Source organism: Mustela putorius, unplaced genomic scaffold, assembly GCF_011764305.1.
Source record: "Mustela putorius furo isolate JIRA1106 unplaced genomic scaffold, ASM1176430v1.1 tig00000275_pilon_pilon_pilon, whole genome shotgun sequence".
Lineage (NCBI taxonomy): Eukaryota > Metazoa > Chordata > Mammalia > Carnivora > Mustelidae > Mustela > Mustela putorius.
In genome coordinates this window covers 12,159,209-12,178,631 of record NW_025421341.1, presented here as the reverse complement: position 1 = coordinate 12,178,631, position 19,423 = coordinate 12,159,209, and the positions used below count along the sequence as shown (strand labels likewise).

The following is a 19,423-nucleotide window of genomic DNA, read 5'->3' as shown; positions in this document are numbered from 1 at the left end:
CACAGTGAGTCAAACGCTAGGTAGACAGCTATACCGAAGATATGAACTAATATTTCAATAAAAGAATTAATAAACAATTGAAAAACAGTCCTCAGGCCTGACTCACAACATAGTTCAGCTATATATTTAATCTAAAAGACTTCATGAAATGGTGGGAAATGGAAAGGGCAAAGGAATGATCTCAGCAATGGCCAAAGTGATGTTAGCAATCCGAAGCCTAATAAAGTTGGACTCCCTGACATCTCTGCACGGTCTCTTCTGTGCATCTCTCAGCGTGGCCCACGAACCACTTCCATCTCAAGTGCCTGTTGCCTATGCAGACGCCTGACCCACACCCATTCTGCACATGCTACTTCCATTTCTTCTTAACACACGCTGCAGTTCAAGCACTTGGCTAAACTGCCCACATGGTCAACACTGAAAAATGTGGTCAATGCCCGAGTCCCAGAACAGCTTATGGTAAGAGTGCAGATGTACAGATTTTGAACACAAGACCTGCCCAAGGTCTTGAACACCTCAGCCGCAGCCCATCACAACTAAGGAACCAGTGTTTAATGCATGAAAGCTAAAAAGCAAAAGTAAAACCTACAGCCCACGAATCTGTCAACTATCTGGGACCTAGAAAGAATAGGTATGATTGGAAAAGTGACCCTTCTGGAGTCACCTTCAAAAATGCCAAGAACATTTCTTCCACTCTTAAAGCTGATTTTAATGGTGAACTGAAGCATCACGTTCTGCTATGTTGAGCAGTCAGGTGAATTCCATTGACAACTGAACTGTAGTCTTTATTAAAATTCTTTTACAAACTTATGTCTGCTAATATGAAAAGGCTGCTTTGACTTTAACACGTGCTTTGCAGATTTACATCAGCAGTAAGAAAAGCTTCAGTTGAGTAGAGTTTGGTCTTCAAAAATGTGATTACATCCTTCTTCTCCAGCCTTTCCACCTCCCAATTATAGACCTTACCAAAGAAAGGGGAAAATCATCAGTTTGCAAGAAGACAATGACATGTAAAATAAAAACTAGTTTTGAGATCCAAGCATATCAAAGTAACATCAAGCCAACTTTAAAAAAAAAAAAAAAAGTGTTATCACTACATTTGTATCTTCAGGGTAAATACCCAGTAGTACAACTGCTGGGTTGTAGAGTAATTCTATCTTCAACTTTTTGAGGAGCCTCCACACTCTTTTCCAGAGTGGCTGCATCAGCCTACTTCCCACCAACAGTATAGGAGGGTTGCCCTTTCTCTTCATCCTCGCCAACGCCTGTCCTCTCCTGACTGATTAATTTTAGCCATTCTGACTGGTGTGAGGTGGTATCTCATTGTGGTTTTGATTTGTATTTCCCCGATGCCGAGTGATGCGGAGCAAATTTTCATGTGTCTGTTGGCCATTTCGATGTTTTTTTTGCAGAAATGTCTGTTCATGTCCTCTGCCCATTTTTTGATTGGATTATTTGTTCTTTGGGTGTTAAATTTGGGTGGTAAGTTCTTTATAGATTTTGGTTACAAGCCCTTTATCGGATATGTTACGTGCACCCGCATGTTTACAGCAGCAATGTCCATGATAGGCAAACTATGGAAAGAGCCTAGATGTCTATCAACACATGAATGGATAAAGAATATGTGGAATATATATAAAATGGAATACTATGCAGCCATCAAAGAAAAATCTAAAATCTTGCCATTTACAATGATGTGAATGGAACTAGAAGATATTATGCTAAGCAAAGTCAGTCAATCAGAGAAAGACAATTATCATATGACCTCACTGATATGAGGAATTTAGGAAACAAGACAGGGGATCATAGGGGAAGGGAGGGGAAAATGAAACAAGATGAAACCAGAGAGGGAGACAGACCATAAGAGACTCTCAATCTCGGGAAACAAACTGAGGGTTGCTGGAGGGGAGGGGAGTGGGAGGGTTGGGGTGGTAGACGGCTGGGTGGCTGGATGATGGACACTGGGTGGGGGCATGTGCTATGGTCAGTGCTGTGAAGTGTGTAAGACTGATGATTCACAGACCTGTACCCCTGAAACAAGTAATACATTATATGTTAATTTAAAAAAACAAGTGTCGGGACACCTGTGTAGCTCAGTCAGTTAAGCATCTGCCTTTGGCTCAGGTCATGATCCCAGGGTCCTGGGGTCAAGTCCCTCATCAGGCTCCTTGCTCTGCCGGGGACCTGCTTCTTCCTCTGCCTGCTGCTCTCCCTACTTGTGCTCTCTCTCTCTCCTCCCAACAAACATACAAATAAATTTTTTAAAAATAATAATAAAAAATAAAAAACTTAAAAAACAAGTGTTATCTTATAAATTATTCATATTTTAAAGGTTTAGTATGACTATGTGCTAGGATTGAAGAAAGCTCTACCAGTGAAAATTCTAAAAACTTTAAAGGCCCTCTAAAGGGTGCAAAAACTCTTTTCTTGGGATAATCTTCCTGAGAATCCATATAATATCCATTAAGGGAAAAAGTCTTAAATAGTAGCCCATTAAGAGAAACATGCCATCGTAACCTCAATAATTTGCACGTAATCCACGTTTGGATACAGAAGTACCATAATGAAGATGAGAATTTCACACTTCACCTTATGTGCAAGACCAAGTGAGTGGCCTTTAGACAGACACACAGACAGAGAAATAGAAATATATATGTAGATAGATTCATTCATAAGGTTCTTGCTCCATACAGAGACATCTGGAAAGGCTGGCCTAGCAAAGCTGCAGAGCTCAGAATCAAAATGAGGTGTGAGAAGGAGGAGAAAGAACTCTCTTCTCACGCCCATCTAACTTTTTCCAGTGACAACCACCTGACAACAGCCTCACACCAGCCCCTGATCACACAAAGCTTTAATTCACATCTTTACTTCCCTTGCTCAAGAAACTCTGGAAATTGAGTATCATGTCATGGGTCTTAAGTTAAATAAGAAAACAAATTATTTACATTTTCCTCTTAACAAAAAGGAATAAAATTTACCAAACGTTGCACTTATAAAACTCCTAGTAAATAATAGTTATCCGCTGAGCAGGAACCACTCATGCACAGAAATCTTCTTTACCAAAGAAAAAATAACTAAGGTACTTACTCCAACGCTGCCGACAATTCCTCTAGAGTCCTCATAACCAAGCTCAACCACAAAATCCCCAGCAGAATGGACATCAGTAACAGAAAAGTATTTCGTTTGCATTTTTTTCTTACCAAGATTACGTGAAAACCCATTATTTTCAAATGTCGCAATTTCATAGCAAGGAATCCTCTGGGATGGGCTAAATCCAAACAGTAAGCAGATCTAGGAACACACAGTACAGCTACTCTGAAAATGAAAATGCACAAAAGGAGACCCATTACTAATGAGATTACATCTACAATCGAGCTGCATTCCTCTTTGGAGATTTCAAAGTTGAGTTCTCTGCTGACCACAGTTGTCACTGTTCCCTCCTACCCAACTATCTCCACCTCCTTGTTACTTGGCCTCTGCAAATACTCCAGTATATGAAGGCTACAGAAACCAAAAGCTTTTAATAATGCTTTACATGATTATCTCTCAACCATCTTTAAGAATGGCTATATTCTTGATGAGCAAAATATCCAAATAAGAAAGCATTTTATGGCCTTCCTGTGTAGCGTTAATCTCTGATCTAAATATAATTATTTATGCTACTAGAAGTACTGATGTAAATAAACCAAATGGCAAATGCTCTTGTGGTACATATTGTCTCCCCGAGAGAGAAGCATTTAAAAACCAGAAAGGAGAGAGCAAATACAAAGAAGAAAACACTAAGAGAAAGGCGAGACTGTTAAAATGATAAAATCTGTATGTTAACGAAACGTGGAAGGTGTAATTTGTTTTTTCATTGTTCTTGGCCTTTTGGAAAGATTAAGTTGGTCGGAGGGAAAACAAGACCTTTGTATCGCTACTGTCTTCTGTTAGACTTTGGCTGTTATCTGAGAAAGCATAAAAGAAATGTCATTTTTTAAAGGAATGCTCATTATTTCCTCACTTCGCCTCAGTACTTTAGGCCGAGAGCTACTGTATTATTAGGCCCAGTACCTGAAAACGAAAAATAATCTTTCATAGAGGTCTGGGAGAAAGCCTTTCTTGCAGGGGGAGAGGGGTAACGTGCATAGGGAGGGTCACAGTGAAAAAGATGGCCGAGGAACAAGCTAGATGAATTCAGAAAAGGGGTAAAGGTCACAGAGTTGGAAGAGAATGGAAAGGCATGAGCGGACAGAGTGTGAAGCCTTACAGGTTTCCAGCGTTTTCTGCCTCTCTCTACTGTAGTTATGTGCACATCCTACGAAGCAATGAGGACAGAAGTTCCTTGGGGTCACAATCCATGTCTGACTCATCTTTGTGTGCCCCGCAGGGCCTACTAGTGCCTTTCCACAAAGACTGAACACGCGGTGTGTGCAACAGGACCTGAAGCATCCGCACCCATAGTTTCAAGCATGTAAACGTTGTTTTACTGTGGTACTCGGCTTTAAAACCCAATCTGTAAAAACTGCCTAGTTCATTACATGGCTCAACTCCAGTCCACTGTCTTTAAGGAACGTCTGCATTTACACCTATGCAGTAGATTAATGGAGGAGAAGTCTCTTGGTATATCACAAGCTCTGCAGAAACAGGTCTTAGTATTGTTACTGCTACTTAATATGAAGTCTTTGAGAATTAAATTCAGAAAGCTCAGCAAATGAATGTATGTCAGCAACCTTTGAATATCTGCAGCAGAAGTTACTGCGTCGGAAAACGGAAGCACTTGACTCCTGTTAATATCCATTCTGACTTCAAAATCTGAAAGAAAACAATTAACTTTTCAAACATTGCTCAAAGTGATATTCAGTTTCAAAATATATACTAACGCTACCAATAATGATAATGGCATCAGACACAACATATGATGAGCTTACGATGTGCCAAACTCCAGCCTGGAGTTTACACGCATCATCTCATTTATTCATCACGGGAACTGTATGAGGTTCCACGACGCTTACTGCCAGTTTATGGACAAGGGAAGGAGGTAAGCACCTCGCGAACACATCACTGGCACGTACAGAGCAAGCCTCCCAACCTGGCAGTCCAACTCCGGAGCCAACACTCCACTAACCTGCCATGGAAGACTCTTCATCTTTGCCCGAAATAAAGGAAAAGAAGTAAAATACAATAGAGGAAAATCACAGAGACCCCCATACCGATATGATAATTATGTGGCAACTGTATGTCTTTTGAGAAGTATCCTTGTCCCAGAAGGCTACTTAGCGCGTCTGCCACCTTCACATTTTGATATGTCGTGGATGACCGTGGTGGCAGGTCGAAGTCTATGGCCTTCTGACATGGAATATCCAGTTTTAGGCAAGCAGCCAAAATACGAAGCTTGTGAGCATTGCTCTCGTCACCTTAAAAAAAAGGGAGAAAGAAAAATATACAGTTAAGAAGAAATATTAATGTTAAGCTTAAGACATTGCATTAATGTACCTATATTGCTAATGATGATTCTTCTCAGGAGGAACCTGTGTGTCTCCCTAGTCCCCACAGAGCCTACACCGGTGCCCGGTATTTGATAATGCTTTAAAGTTTAGAAGCTCTTTGTAGGTGACTTAGTGTAAACTCTTCACTGAATGATGAGCAATGCCCAGGAAGGTTCAAATGCCTTATGATTAACCAAAGGCCAAGCTGGGACTCAAATCCATGTTTCCTGGGTTTTAGAGCTGTTTCCCCCACTGTCACTGCCTTAAAAAATCAGCACGTGCTATTCCTGCTTCACAAGTTGACTCTGGAATTTCCTAACATTGTTTGTAAAAGAATTTAAACGTCTCTATTCTCAGACCCATTACTGAATTTTGTACATCCAGCCAGATATTGCTTTTCTTTGTAAAGACCCAAAGTCAACAATTAATTTCGTTCTAAGAGTAAGTTAAGTTCACTACTGTGGAAACTATCTGAATGCTTGATCTAAAAGCTTGTGTCCTCATTACAGGCCAGGAGTGACAAAGTGATTAGGGCTGCAAAAACTGACTTGAACTCAGCTCCAAAGGTGGTATGTAAGGATTAGGAAATACAAACGCCTCCGATCGAGGCATAAAGAACATGGTGAACACGCGGCCTTTGCACAGGTGCAGACGGTACAAATAAAAGGAACAATGGGGATGTGTTTCTGATCCTTGCCTTCTATACCTAAGAGTCGGTCATTAAAGGAGGCTGCATAGGTTTGCTGGCTTGAAGCACCGACCTCTGACTTCACCATTTTGGGTCCTTTCCTCAGTAGTATCTGCATGTTTTAACTAACTCTGCTCTAACAATGACCCCATTCAGAATCACAAGGAAGCTAGCTAGTGGGACTGCCTTATTTCGGTCACGACCGTATGCTGACATCATACCTGGTATCAGCAGCTCCTTGATGACATCCTTTTGGAGAAGTGGATTAATAAGGGCCATGGGGAAATGGTTCATCAAGCAAAATGAACACACAGCATTCAGTAGATTTTCAGAAGAGATGTTGTGAAGATAACCGGTCAGAGAATTAACCATAACTTCTTGGAACCTTCGAGGGAACAAAGAAAAGTCAGCTTTCAAATATAAATAGAAAACCAGGTTATGGTAGGGAAAGTGGGGTGTCAGAGAACCCATGGCTTTAAGGAGTCCAAAGAAAGGAAGTGAGAAAATCAGACTGGTAGTATCCGCATGTCCTTGAGGTCAGGTGCCTATCTCACAATAAATACAGGTTCTCAATAAATCTTAGTTGGCTACTGCTACATGTCTTGTACAGAGTAAATACTTCATAGGCTGTGACCCATTTAATTACTATTAACACTTTATGGGTAGGTATTCTTCTCATAATAAAGATGAGTAAACAGGTTCAGAGAGGCTGAGGAACTTGTCCAAGAACAACCAGCAGGAAGAAGCAGAGACAGCATTGGAATGCAAGTTGTCAGGCTCCAGAGCCTTCTAATCATTCTCCTGAATTTTTACCATGAGTATGTCTGTAAGGTCTGGAACACTCCCAGTTTTACCAGCAATTAAAATTCTGTAGCTATCAATATTCTGAGTTAAAAGAACTTCCAGCTTAATCCTACCATGCAGAACTAATGCTCTACAGTATGGCACGGCAGTTAAGCATGGATGAAGAGAGCGAAGATCCAATTACGCGGGGTCTCTTGCTCAGGGTGACATGATAATAAATGGCACAGACAGGCTCTGAGTGATAGATTTTATGCAGAATATATGACAGTAGAGGAAGGATGCTCCAGGACGCTAGCCTGGTGATGTGCGGCTACCTCCAAGCAGTGTTGCCTGGAGGAGGTGGTACTTGAGCTTAGGACATAAGCTATCTACAGTTCTGGAAGAAAAAAACGAACGACATGCAAAGGACAGTGATGGCACACAGGAAAGGAAGGAGACAGAGCAGCTTTGCAGATAAGGAGAATTTCAGGACGTGGAAAAGATGCAGTGAGCCCTTGTGCACGACGAGGCTGTACAGGAAATGGCCTCAGGTCAGCTGGGAGGTCCCATGGGCAGCAGCGGATGGCTGAGGGACGGAGTGGGAGGCCGTGATAGGCTAGAGCAGGACTGTGGGAGTTACTATGGGAAGAAGGGAACAGGCCCCAGAGACAGCAGTGAGGCGAGAAAGGGTGGGCGGCAGAGGACCGTCTTTGGAGACTGGGGGGGTAATCACCTCTCGGATCTTCTCATCCCACTTCTGTATCTCCTGCTTTAGTTAACACTCAACTTTACATCCTTCCCTGCACATGCTCTGCTCTTCTTTCCTCCCTGACTTGAATATGGTGTCGCTTCTGCTCAGAATCTTCTTTCCTGCTTATCTGTCTATGGTTGCCTCCTATCTCCCCACCTTTGAGGATCTGCTCAGGTACCACCTCCTCCAGGCAGCACTGCTTGGAGGTAGCCCCACATCACCAGGCTAGCGTCCTGGAGCATCCTTCCTCTACTGTCATATATTCTGCATAAAATCTATCACTCCAATTTTCATGCTGTCTTTAACTACCAAAATCTGTGCCAACCTCACCCATTACACAGAATCCTGGCAAAAAGGACTATGTCATGGGAAGCCTGGCTGGCTCGGTTGGTGGGGCATGTGACTCGTGATCTCGGGGTTGTGAGTTCAAGTTTCATGCTGGGTGTACAGATTACTTAAATATCTTAAAAAAAAAAAAAAAGGATTGTGTCTTACTCATCTTCATCCTGAGTACCCAAGTACTTGGTATAGGTTTTCTGGCTAAATAAACCAATTTAGATGAGGAAGACACAAAGGAGAGAATGTCTGTAGAAAAAGATGAAGCAAGAGTAAGGATGTACAACAAGTTGTATCCATTAAATATGTACAGCTTTTTACACGTTAATCATGAGATGAATAAATAAAAGTGGTTTTAAAAATCATTTCATACAGTTTTTAGTAAATAACTGATGGAGGAAGAGGAGAGGGAAGAGGACGCAGGAAAAGAGAAAGAAGAAGAAGAAGATCTATGGTGACCACAAGTAAGCCACAGACGTTCTGGAGTTCAGGAGCACAATGAGGCCCAGAGATGCAAATCTGGGATTATCTACGGGGTGGTAAGTACAGATCATGAAGAAAAAAAGAACTGAAGTAGTGACAGTTGAAAAGCTAAAATGTTTTCTTTCTTGGGTTTCAAACCCAGGAACACACTCTGGATTTAACAGACCCTCTCTCCCAGGAGCCACCACATAAACAAAATTATTAATGTGCCACATGTGGATATACAATGTGCTAAGTAAGCCAAATTTTCTACCACTCTCTGCTAATCAACTTCTCAAGTGCTCTGAGTTAGCCTGCTTCTAAAAATCCACCACTGCAGCCGAAGACACCATCATCCTCTCTCTCTCCCCTGAAGTATTCCTTTGGTACCTCCATTTACTGCCTTCCTCTGGAAATCCAAGGCTTGACTCCTTAAGTAGTCTGGAAGAACAAGGAACATGATGCGACAATGTGGACCACACTGTGTCTTGGGATGGCCACAGTGAGTTGAAAAACTCGTTAACCACCCAGTGTTTGTTCTCCTAATACCATGGAATCCATGTGGCTGTTCCTGGAGTTCTACTTACCACTCAACTTGACACTGTCAAGAAAGTACTAAAGGTACATGGGAGCCAGCCTCAGAAGAAAACCAATCAAGGAGAACAGAAAGTGACGGAATTTGGGGGATACTTGGAAACCTTCATTAGATGCCTATTCTGTGCCAGGTCTTGTGCTAAGTTCAGAATAACAAGAATCTGGGTCTGACTCTGGAGAGCTTTCCAGCTGAGAAGCAGACACAGGCTTTCTGACAAATAATCCCAGCTCTGTGTCAAGGTTCAACCAGAGATTCATATAAGGTGTGACAAGCACAGGGGCTCTGGAGGCAACAAGCAGGCAAAGCACAGGAAATGCGGCACAAACCAAGTTCTTCAATACAGTGCAGGCTACGGTGGGCAGCTGGAGGCCAGCACTTCTTTGGGTACATACTCCAAAGGGAGGGTGTGGGACCCAAACTCAATCGGATCTCCTCTTTTAGAAATCCAAATCCTGATGGAAACCCCAAGGACAGAATGCAACTGAAGTCAAGTCACTCAACGGATGACGGAGACGGTCTGTGACTCCTGCCACTGAGACCCTCGGAACTGGTCTAGTTTATTCCTGTCATCCTGTGGCTACCCCGCAACTCTTTTACACAGATTCACCCACTTAATCCTCTTAAAGACTCAATGTGATTAGGAGTAACTCTTATGTCTTCTCCCCATTTTAACAAATGAAGAAACCCAAGCACAGATCAGTGGCTTGCCAAAAGTTAAGTAGCTTATGAATGGCAGAGCCGGGCTTCAAACCTGAGTAATACATCTCCAAGGTCTGCGCTTCTACAAAAATGGCATCTTACATATATTTTCTTTCATTTTTAGTGAACTCAAACTGATCCAGAGAGGTAGAAAAGATGTTCTGGGTGGAAAGCAGAGGTAGGAAAGAGCCCAGCATGTCTGAGGAACTGCTGTATTTAGTAGTAGAAATGCAAGGTTATGGTTAAAAATGAAAATTATAGAAAGCAGTAATTTGGGACCAAATGGATAGTCAAAGTCAAAACTAACTATGAACTTAGGAACTGAGGGAATAAGGTAGGAGAGTTTCAAATGAAGACCTAGGCTGAATTAACAAATAAAACCATAAAGAACAAAGAAACAAGCAAGACGACCAAAAAGAAAACAAAAAAACAAAAACAAACAAACAAACAAACAAACAAAAAAAAACCCAGCAAAAAAAACCTCCACAAATAAAGACTACCAAGCCTTGTTTCTTGATACAGGTGGCAGCCATGGATGTGCTCACTTGTAACAATGTATTAAGCTTATGATAATATGTAACCTTTCCTTGAAGTATGTTATGCAGCAATAAAAAAAATTTTTTAAAGAACAAATACATACTCTGAGGTCTGGCATTTGTAGAAGTGATTGAGAGAAGAATACACATGAAGAATACAGATAATGCTTTTCATGTTTAGAGAGGCAGGATCAGCTATCACTTTCTTCATGAACACGTCCATCAGATCAGTATGTCGAAAGCCAAGGTTTTCAAATAAAATGAGGAGAAAGATAACCTTTAAAAAAGAATGAATTGAGGGAAAACATTTTAACAATTATAGAATGCTACCAGTAATTTTTTTTAGAGCTCAAAAAATTAAAACAGCAATAGAACTGTCTGGATGAAGAGAATATTCCCTAAAAAGAAAAATTCTCTTTTCCTCACAAAATCCATTCCAGCAATTCCTGAATTAGATATTAAGTTAATAAGCAACCCCTTTTTATAAATGAGAACCAGGGCATACAACGGTTTCCATAATTCCATCTCATTTAAAAATAAATCCTTTCTTACAACATCAGATCTAAAAACTACCTTAATATACAATGGAATATTACTCAGCCATCAGAAAGGATGAATACCCAGCTTTTGCATCAACATGGATGGGACTGGAGGAGATGATGCTGAGTGAAATCAGTCAAGCAGAGAAAGTCAATTACCATATGGTTTCACTTATATGTGGAGCATAAGAAATAGCATGGAGGACATTGGGAGAAGGAAGGGGAAAATGAAGGGAGGAAAATCCAAGGGGGGGATGAACCATGACAGACTATGGACTACAAGAAACAAACTGAAGGTTTTAGCAGCGAGGGGCGGGGGATGGGTTAGCCCAGTGGTGGGTATTAAGGAGGGCATGGATTGCAGGGAGCACTGGGTGCTATACACAAACAATGGACCTTGGAACACTACATCAAAAACTAATGATATACTGTATGGTGACTAACATATCATAATTAAAAATACCTTACATATACCTTTTCTAAGGTTTTTCAAAATGACCAACTCAACTTTGAACTATTCTACATTCAAAACATGTAAGAGGTAATTCAAAAATTTCTATATTCAATATTGAGTTGTACAAATGAGAACAGAGATTAAATATACTGTGATTAAATTAAAATTTCCAGTTCACTTCTCATTTCCCTCTTGGAGACTCTCACTATTAGTATTTCTCTTTCCAAAACTGATTTCCATGGTAAACTCAATATGCACCTTACCCTCCAAAGTAAAGTGAACCTAGGGACTGAACACAATTACCACTGTTTCAGTACAAAAAGAAGCTTTTACCAGCTGCTTCATTATATGTTTCTAATACTAATACAGCCCCCAAATTTAAAGGTTCTTACTCTGGAAGAAACAAAACAACTTTCCATAAATAAAAGATAGACATGGTCACTAAGTAATGACATTTTACACTTCAAAATGCATAAGCCTATCACATCATCTGTTTTTAAAAAAAGAAAAATAGAAAGATAGAAATAATCCTAATTATCCAAATTATCATGCTATCTTTTAAAAAACAAACATAAGAACAAACTTTGGACAACATAGTTTCTCTTTCAGAAAGATGGTTAAAAGATTAAATAATATATTAACAGGAAACTCCTAGACAGAAATGATAAGGAGCTATTCTTTCAAAAGTCATTTCAACATTGGAATATTTTGGTCTCTTAACTGCTATAAAGCTGATACAGAAATACCCAGAATGTTAAATGAATTGATCTGCTTCTTGGAAGTTTCTGAGGCTTATTCTAAACTGTTAACAAACTTACTTGCTTTAACTTCCAGATGTCAATAGTCGTAGCCACATAATCTGCTATTCCCTTAAAAAGATCTAAATTATGGTAACGGAGGTCTCTGCAAGACTGCAATATGTTGATGAGTACTTTCAAAGGACACCCATGGATATTACCTTTAAAAATGAGTTAAATAAACAAACAAAAATTACCACACAGCTTTGAATGTAAAATCCAAGATACTCTACACTCAAAATGTTTGTTTCTTTAGAAAAATATAGCACTGCATTTTGTAAAAGACAAACACAAAAAAAACTAAAGTCAAAATTAAATTTAGATCTAATCATATCATCAGTTATTGTCTGTATAACAGTAAAGTTTTTAAAACAAATACAGTCCAAAACAGTAGGTCAGATGCTAAAAATCATGAAAGAAAAATTCCCCTTACCTAGGACCATCTTACTGCATTCATCCAGGAGAACAACAGAGCGGTGATTCATGGCAGCTAATGCCTCAAACATGTGCTGGCTATTCAAATCAGAAAATTTGTCTAATTCTCTCAAGGCTTTCATCTAAAGAAAAACAAACTTCAATTTATAATCTCTGGCAAAGTAAATTAAACTTTTATTTTTAAGTAAAAAGGATAAAGTTTGAGCAAAGTGAAATATACAATGAAATATACAAAGAAATATACAGGTCAAATATACACATTTATATATACAGGGGCACCTGGGAGGCTCAGTGGGTTAAGCATCCAACTCTTGCTTTCAGGTCAGGTCATGATCTCATGGGTGGTGAGAGTGGGCCTGGTGTTGGGGCTTGACACTCAACGAGGAGTCTGCTTGAAGACTGTCTCCCTCTGCCCTCCTCTTACTCCCACATGTATTCTCTCTGTCTCTCTCTCTCAAATAAAAAAATAAATCTTTAAAAATATGTACCTATTCATATATACAAATAAATACAAATCTACTTCTATTACTTCACTCTAGCAAAATTGAACCTGAAAGCACAACAAAGTCTAGGAACTAAGAGCAGATAATAAGAAAAAAAATTTTTTTTCAAATCTTACCCACTTTAAGAAAATTCAAAATGTGTTTACCTCCAGTTTCCTTTTAAGAGCAATTGGTGCATCTTTTCCAACACATCTTATCAGAGCTTGTAATGTAAAGACACGTTCTATTTTCCAGACTCGCTGATCAGCTAGTATCCTGTAATTAAACACAATAAATACCACAATCCTAAATTCTGAAAACCAGAAGAATTATTTTAGAAGTTATATGGTCGAGCTCCTACCTCTAGGCGAGGAAGATGGACCCTACAAAAATAATCTACCTGCCCAAGGAAATGTTAAGTAGTTAAAGATTGAAGACCAACTATTTCCTCTCACATTATTCTACTATCATGATGAGTACTTTAAAAGGACACCCATGGATATTACCTTTAAAAATGAGTTAAATAAACAAACAAAAATTACCACACAGCTTTGAATGTAAAATCCAAGATACTCTACATCAGGAGATTATAGTAAGATATCCCAATGCATCCGCAAAGACAAAGGAAATTAAGTCTTATTCTCACTGACCTATGACATTAGATCAGTTGCATTAATTTTATAAATTATAGAACTCAAGCTCTTTTTGGGCCAGGTCCTTATCATGTAATCCCACAAAGTACCCAAGTAACTGTTATGAGCTGAATACATGTCCATGTGCTCCCAGCCCACATCAGTTATAAGATCAATTTAGAATTCAACACCACTCATACTTTTTTTATGGTGGACCCTAAAAGAAGCATTATTTCTAGTGATCCAGAATCAGGATTTTAAGTTTAATAAGGTATTAAAGACTCTCCCCACCCAAATAAGGCAAGTCAACTTTCATTGTAGTTTTTTATTTGAGATATACACAGAGTAGAGAAAGCCACATGAAGAAAGCACAGGAGAGTGCTTACCACAAACCTGCTCGAAGAACGTCCACATTCTTACATGGCTCCATTGCCTCTAAAATAGCTGACAAGACTGAAAGACATTTCTCATCACACTCATTGATACGTTCCTATTGAAAAAATTACAAAAACACTGCAGATAAGCCTATTGTAGACTACCTCACCTAAGCAAAAGCACTGAAGCTTTCAATTAAATGATTAAGTATCAAACCAATAATTCATAGCCCATAATAAACATCTTTGAGAAAAAAATTTCATATGTAGTGAATTTTCCAAATAACCAATACACACTTTTACCTATCCACACATTTTTTACATTTACCATTACCACTGAATACCCACTTGATATGGATTGCATTCCTCTGCTTCTGAAATAACTTTTATCAAACACAATTTTTACTTCTTCTTAGGACTCAAGCTCAGCATGAAGACAAGGGGTAATTTGTCCATTCCTAAGAACCTTAGACAGCTGTCCTCATAACTTCTCTATATGCTTTCCTGGCATCAAACTGTAACTTCAGTTGTGAATCTTCTGATCCACATCTGCTATCCATTTTACCACCACTATCTGGGTATCAAGGGGAGCCCAGGCTCCGATTTCTTTCGGATCTCTTGGGTTGAGGCACTTATCTAGATTCTAGAAATGGCAAAGGGCATACATAATTCAGAAAGTGAATAGTAATAACACAGCTTACTTAGTGCTCTACAGTTTAATCACAACCAATTCATACACCTCACAAGAGTAGTTGTCATCACAGGTGGGAAATTTGGGCTGAAAGAGGTATGCTCTTTTGCTAAAATGGCGTGACTAACAAGGCACAAAGTCTCAGGTCAAAATCAGGTACTAAGTAGAAATGGAAAAGGCTGAAAGAAAAAGAAAAGAGGGTTTCCATAGCAATTCACAACATCCCATCAACATCTGCTGTGCAAGAAAGACTGTTTGGCTAAAAGGCAAATTCACTAATGACTTACTGACCTTTCACCTTTAGCTAAAATGTCTTTACAACATTCCAACAGGTCAATGAGACACAATCATACATATATATATATATATTCTGATTCCAAATATTCACTCATACCGGACCAATGCAAGATGCTATGCTGATTTGGATACCTGTCCAGGATCTAGTAAAAGCATTATCAACCAGATAGTGACTTATTATAATCACTTCTAAATAACTACATAGGGAATACAGTCTACCAAATAAACATGGATATATTGTGTGGTTTAAACGCACACACATAAAAATTCATTCTTATGAAGGACATATAGAAATCACAGTAACGTAAAAAGCTAAAGTTAAAAACTCATATCCTTAAAAACTTAATTTTATAATAGGACAGGACTATAGGGGTGCCTGGGTGGCTCAGTGGGTTAAAGCCTCTGCCTCCAGCTCAGGTCATGATCTTAGGGTCCTGGGATCGAGCCCCATATCAGGCTCTCTGCTCACCGGGGAGCCTACTTACCCCTCCCCACCTGCCTCTCTGCCTACCTGTGATCTCTGACTGTAAATAAATAAATAAAATCTTGTGGGAGGGAAAAAGGATAGGACTATAGATGAGATTATCCTCAAGAAATTTAAAAATCATTTAATTCTGATCACTGAGTCTAGAAATCTGAGATGTCCACCCTTAAAAGGTAAATTATTACTTCAACGGACTATCATTTCTTCAGCACATCTGGTGCTTCAGTGAGAACAAAGAGGACACGGACTCCCTTGCTCGAATCTAAAAGTGGCTCTTTTAACCAATTTCACCCTTCCTCCAGTCCATTTCTAAAATATAAAGTTGAACATGTAAACACTCTGCGTAAAATACTTCAATGGATCCCCCAATGCCCATATGATAATTCCAAACTCCTTATGAGGGCATAAAAGGCTCTTTATGATTTAATCCCCCTCCTCCCATTTCTAGCCTCAGATCTTGCTTCTACGCCAGGAACTGCTCCTCCCCAGTCAGAATCACACAATTTGTCCCCTACTCCCTCAAACACATAACCCCAGAAGTCTATACTTCAGCACCACTAAACTACTCTCAGCTTCCCAAACCTGCTGAACTTTTCTTCCGGATGGAGAGGCAATCCTCTTCTGCAATACTACCCCCTTCACTATCCATTTTTCACTCACAAACCGCTGCTCATGCTTTGGATTCAACTTGGATATTATCTCCTACTGAGCTTAAATCCTTGTTCTACCATGAACTAGGGGTTTGTTAATTCACCCAGCAAATTAAGACCTACAAATACATTAACAGAAAGGTAAACTTGGGCAGGTTATTTAACCTAAGCCTAAATTTCCTAATCACTAGTAAAATGAAAGCAACTGTTTGAAAAGGTACACTGAGGATTACATGAGGCAATTCTGTTTTCGAACTATATACATATATCTCTGCCTCAAACTCTAATCCTGTATCCTCCTCCTGTCTCCTCTTCCCACCATAAAGGGGAAGAGGACTTCTAACTTCTCCTAAGTTAGAAGTCGGTTATACACTTCTACAAGATAGTATTTTCTTTCACTGTGCTAGAAGCTCTCTTGTGGCCATTATATTGTCCATAATTATATTCCCTTGAGCTCAGGTCAGTTCCTATAATCTAGCAAATGTCAGACTTACTAAATGACATTGGTTAGTTTTGCAATTGCCTACAAAATATGTCTTCTCCTTTATGTTATAAGGACAAGAATCACGTATCCTAAATCTCTCTAGTGACAAGTGTAGTAAATTGATACATAATTGACACGAAATAAATGTTTACCATATAAATAAATGAATTCACTAGCTGTTTGACTTTAGCCAAGTTGCTTAACATCACTAAATCTGTTTCCTTATCTGCAAAACTGAGGTAAACATTGACCTGGCAGGGCTACTGAAAGGATTAAATAAGTAAAAAGCGTAGGTACTCAATAAATACTAGTTCTCCCCTCTTGTCTCTTACCTTCAACTAACCAACCTTTTCTTGTATATTTGATATCTCTCCTCATTTTAGTTTATTACTATTAGTCACCTCTGGCAAAGAAAAATGGTGCAAGCTTTCATAAATTTCCATAGCAAAAGGAAGGAAAGACCTGGTTAACTTATGGTCTCTAAATCATATATATGCAGAAATAAATATAAACTACCTATTCCACTAATAATTTCTTCCAAGGAGGATACATCTCTATTTCCCCCTCATTCTTTTAAGATGTGCCAGCCGTGTAAAGTGATATTTACACCTCTTTTTGATTTTACCTGGACCACCCTCAGCAAAGTCTGTATCAGCAGAGTGTTCTGAGGAATTCCAAGCTTCACCATAGCATGAAGACTGAACAGCAGGTGGTCATAGTGCAGGATCTTGGATTCTCTCATCATTTGTTCACACAGCTGATTAAATGCAGGGTGGTTAAACATTAGTTGCTTTTCAACACGCTTCTGGTCATCAGACATCCGTTTAGCAATTATCCACATTGCTGAAAAATAGTTACTACTGGGAAATGTAGGTTGTTCTGAAAACTTATCTAACACATCACTCAAAGAACTACACTCCTCAGATAGCTTTTTATTGTTGACAGGGGTTGGTTTTGTTTCCTTGGTGAGCACATCTTCACTGGAGGCCTTATGATGAAATGCTGCCTTCTTCAGTGCATTATCAGAGTCAAGAGAGTGTTTTGAATCAAATGACAGTCTTCTAGGACAAAGCGGTCTGTTGACTGTAAGGACTGTTTCAGTGCCTATCCCCTTCGTTTGAAAATTACCTCCTGATTTAAAAATTAAGGCATCCTGAAACAGATGTCTAGCAGATGACTGCACTCCATTACCAAAGTCACTTAAAAGAAGGTTTCTTGGGTTCCAGTTTGAATAAACAACTTTTGGTCTGGAAAATCCCAAAGGATACAGCCTTATTGTTCTGCTTGGAGGAACTAAAATACTGAATTGTCTGAGGTTCCAAAAAATGGCACCTGCTCTGTTATTCATTGCGCTATCCACTCAAACACTTTCAAATCACTTTAAAGTAGTCTCTGATGCAATATCACTTCAAGGAGGAGTGAAAGAGAAGAAATGCCGTTGTTTTCCTGTAGGGAAAGGAGTTATAAAAGGAATAAAAATTAAAGAGAAATTTTTACTTAATGAAATGAAATGAACTTAATAGACACCGAAGTAGGAACCTATGGAGACTTTAAAAATTAAAACGGTAAAACTACTAAGGGGCACCAGGGTGGCTCAGTCGGTTAAGCACTGCCTTTGGCTCAGGTCATGATTCCAGGCTCCTGCATAGAGTCCTGCATAGGGCTCCCTGCTCAGCAGAGAGCCTGCTTCTCTCTCTCCCTCTGCCTGCCGCTCAGCTTACTTGTGCTCTCTCTGTCAAATAAATAAATAAAATCTTAAAAAACGAACAGACAAAAAATAATAATAATAATAACAGTAAAACTACTTTACCAATATGGGCTTCCTCCACTTCTCTGGGAGAAGCCAGGTTACCTTGGAAGTAGTCGTTGTATAAATGAGTTTAAAAAATAAATAAAGTGAAATTACTGGTGAAAAGTGTTCCCACAAAGTTTCTTAAGAAAGGGATTTTATATATGATCTCTTTGATATGAAGAATTTGAGAGGGGGGTTAGGTTGTGGAGGGTAGGGAAGGGAAAAAAATGAAACAAGGTGGGATGGGGAGGGAGAAACACCTTAACAGACTCTTAATCTCCTGAAACAAACTGAGGGTTGCTGGGGGGTGACGGGGGTAGGGAGAGGGTGGTTGGGTTTGACACCGGGGAGGGTATGTGCTATGGTGAGTGCTGTGAAATGTGTAAGCCTGATGATTCACAGACCTGTACCCCAGAGAAAATAATGCATTATGTGTTAGTAAAAATAATTTAAAAAGAAAGAAAGGAATTTTATGTTACCATTGCTTTGGAGATGCCTTCAATGAAAAAGTTTTAACGTTGACGAATCCTTTTTATCATGAAGATTTAGCAACAGCAAACCCGGACTTTAAGAATATGGACTGGGACAAGTGAACCGCTGAAGAGAGGAAGCAACAAACCAAAGTGATGCTTGCACGCGGCCTGCGATTGGGAGGGTGACACAATCGGCCAGTATCGCCAGATCTGTTAGGAGATAATACTTCCCAAGGTGGGCCACCCAGTATTAACCCACCTCCCTAAAGTTAAGGCCCAAGCAACTCCTGAGACTCTTCTCCAAAGGCAAGAAGTCTAAGGTGTAGCACAGCAAAGTGCTGCGCCTATTCTCGTTGCCCACTCACCTGAGGTCAGAACCCCGTGGTCTATATAGGCGCAGCCATGACAGCTTTCCTGCGAGAGGGGCGTATCGCGAGATTTTACGGATCCTTTATAGGTCAAAAAGCTTACGTTCGCGGTAGTCGGAGAGGTTTGCTCAGAGAGAAGAAAGTTTACCGAAG

General features: G+C 39.7%; 1 protein-coding gene across 2 annotated transcripts; it reads right to left on the bottom strand.

Annotated features, from left to right (window-relative positions):
* Nucleotides 1–688: 688 nt before the first annotated feature.
* FASTKD2 (FAST kinase domains 2) lies at nt 689–19,410 on the bottom strand. Of its 2 annotated transcripts, XM_004764236.3 has the most exons (13): nt 19,268–19,405; nt 18,909–19,026; nt 17,263–18,083; nt 14,044–14,147; nt 13,193–13,301; nt 12,542–12,665; nt 12,130–12,269; nt 10,423–10,595; nt 6,378–6,541; nt 5,193–5,396; nt 4,713–4,794; nt 3,201–3,315; nt 689–961 (listed from the first exon to the last, which is right to left on the bottom strand). In XM_004764236.3, exons 3-13 carry the CDS (start codon nt 17,983–17,985, stop codon nt 842–844), a joined length of 2,058 nt encoding a protein of 685 aa, XP_004764293.1. In that variant the 5' UTR covers nt 17,986–18,083; nt 18,909–19,026; nt 19,268–19,405; the 3' UTR covers nt 689–841. The 2 variants fall into 2 exon arrangements, with proteins under 2 accessions (XP_004764293.1, XP_004764292.1); XM_004764235.3 differs by lacking the exon at nt 18,909–19,026 and having other exon boundaries at nt 19,268–19,410.
* Between the last annotated feature and the right edge of the window lie 13 nt (nt 19,411–19,423).

Excerpts from the sequence above, each read along its gene's own strand:
- FASTKD2 (XM_004764235.3), bottom strand. The coding sequence starts at position 17,985 with ATGAATAACAGAGCAGGTGCCATTTTTTGGAACCTCAGACAATTCAGT. Across the intron at positions 6,542-10,422 it reads TACAAATGCCAGACCTCAGA|GTTCCAAGAAGTTATGGTTA; the intron begins GTATGTATTTGT and ends GTTCCCTCGAAG. Across the intron at positions 3,316-4,712 it reads TCTGCTGCAGATATTCAAAG|AGTAGCTGTACTGTGTGTTC; the intron begins GTTGCTGACATA and ends TTTCATTTTCAG.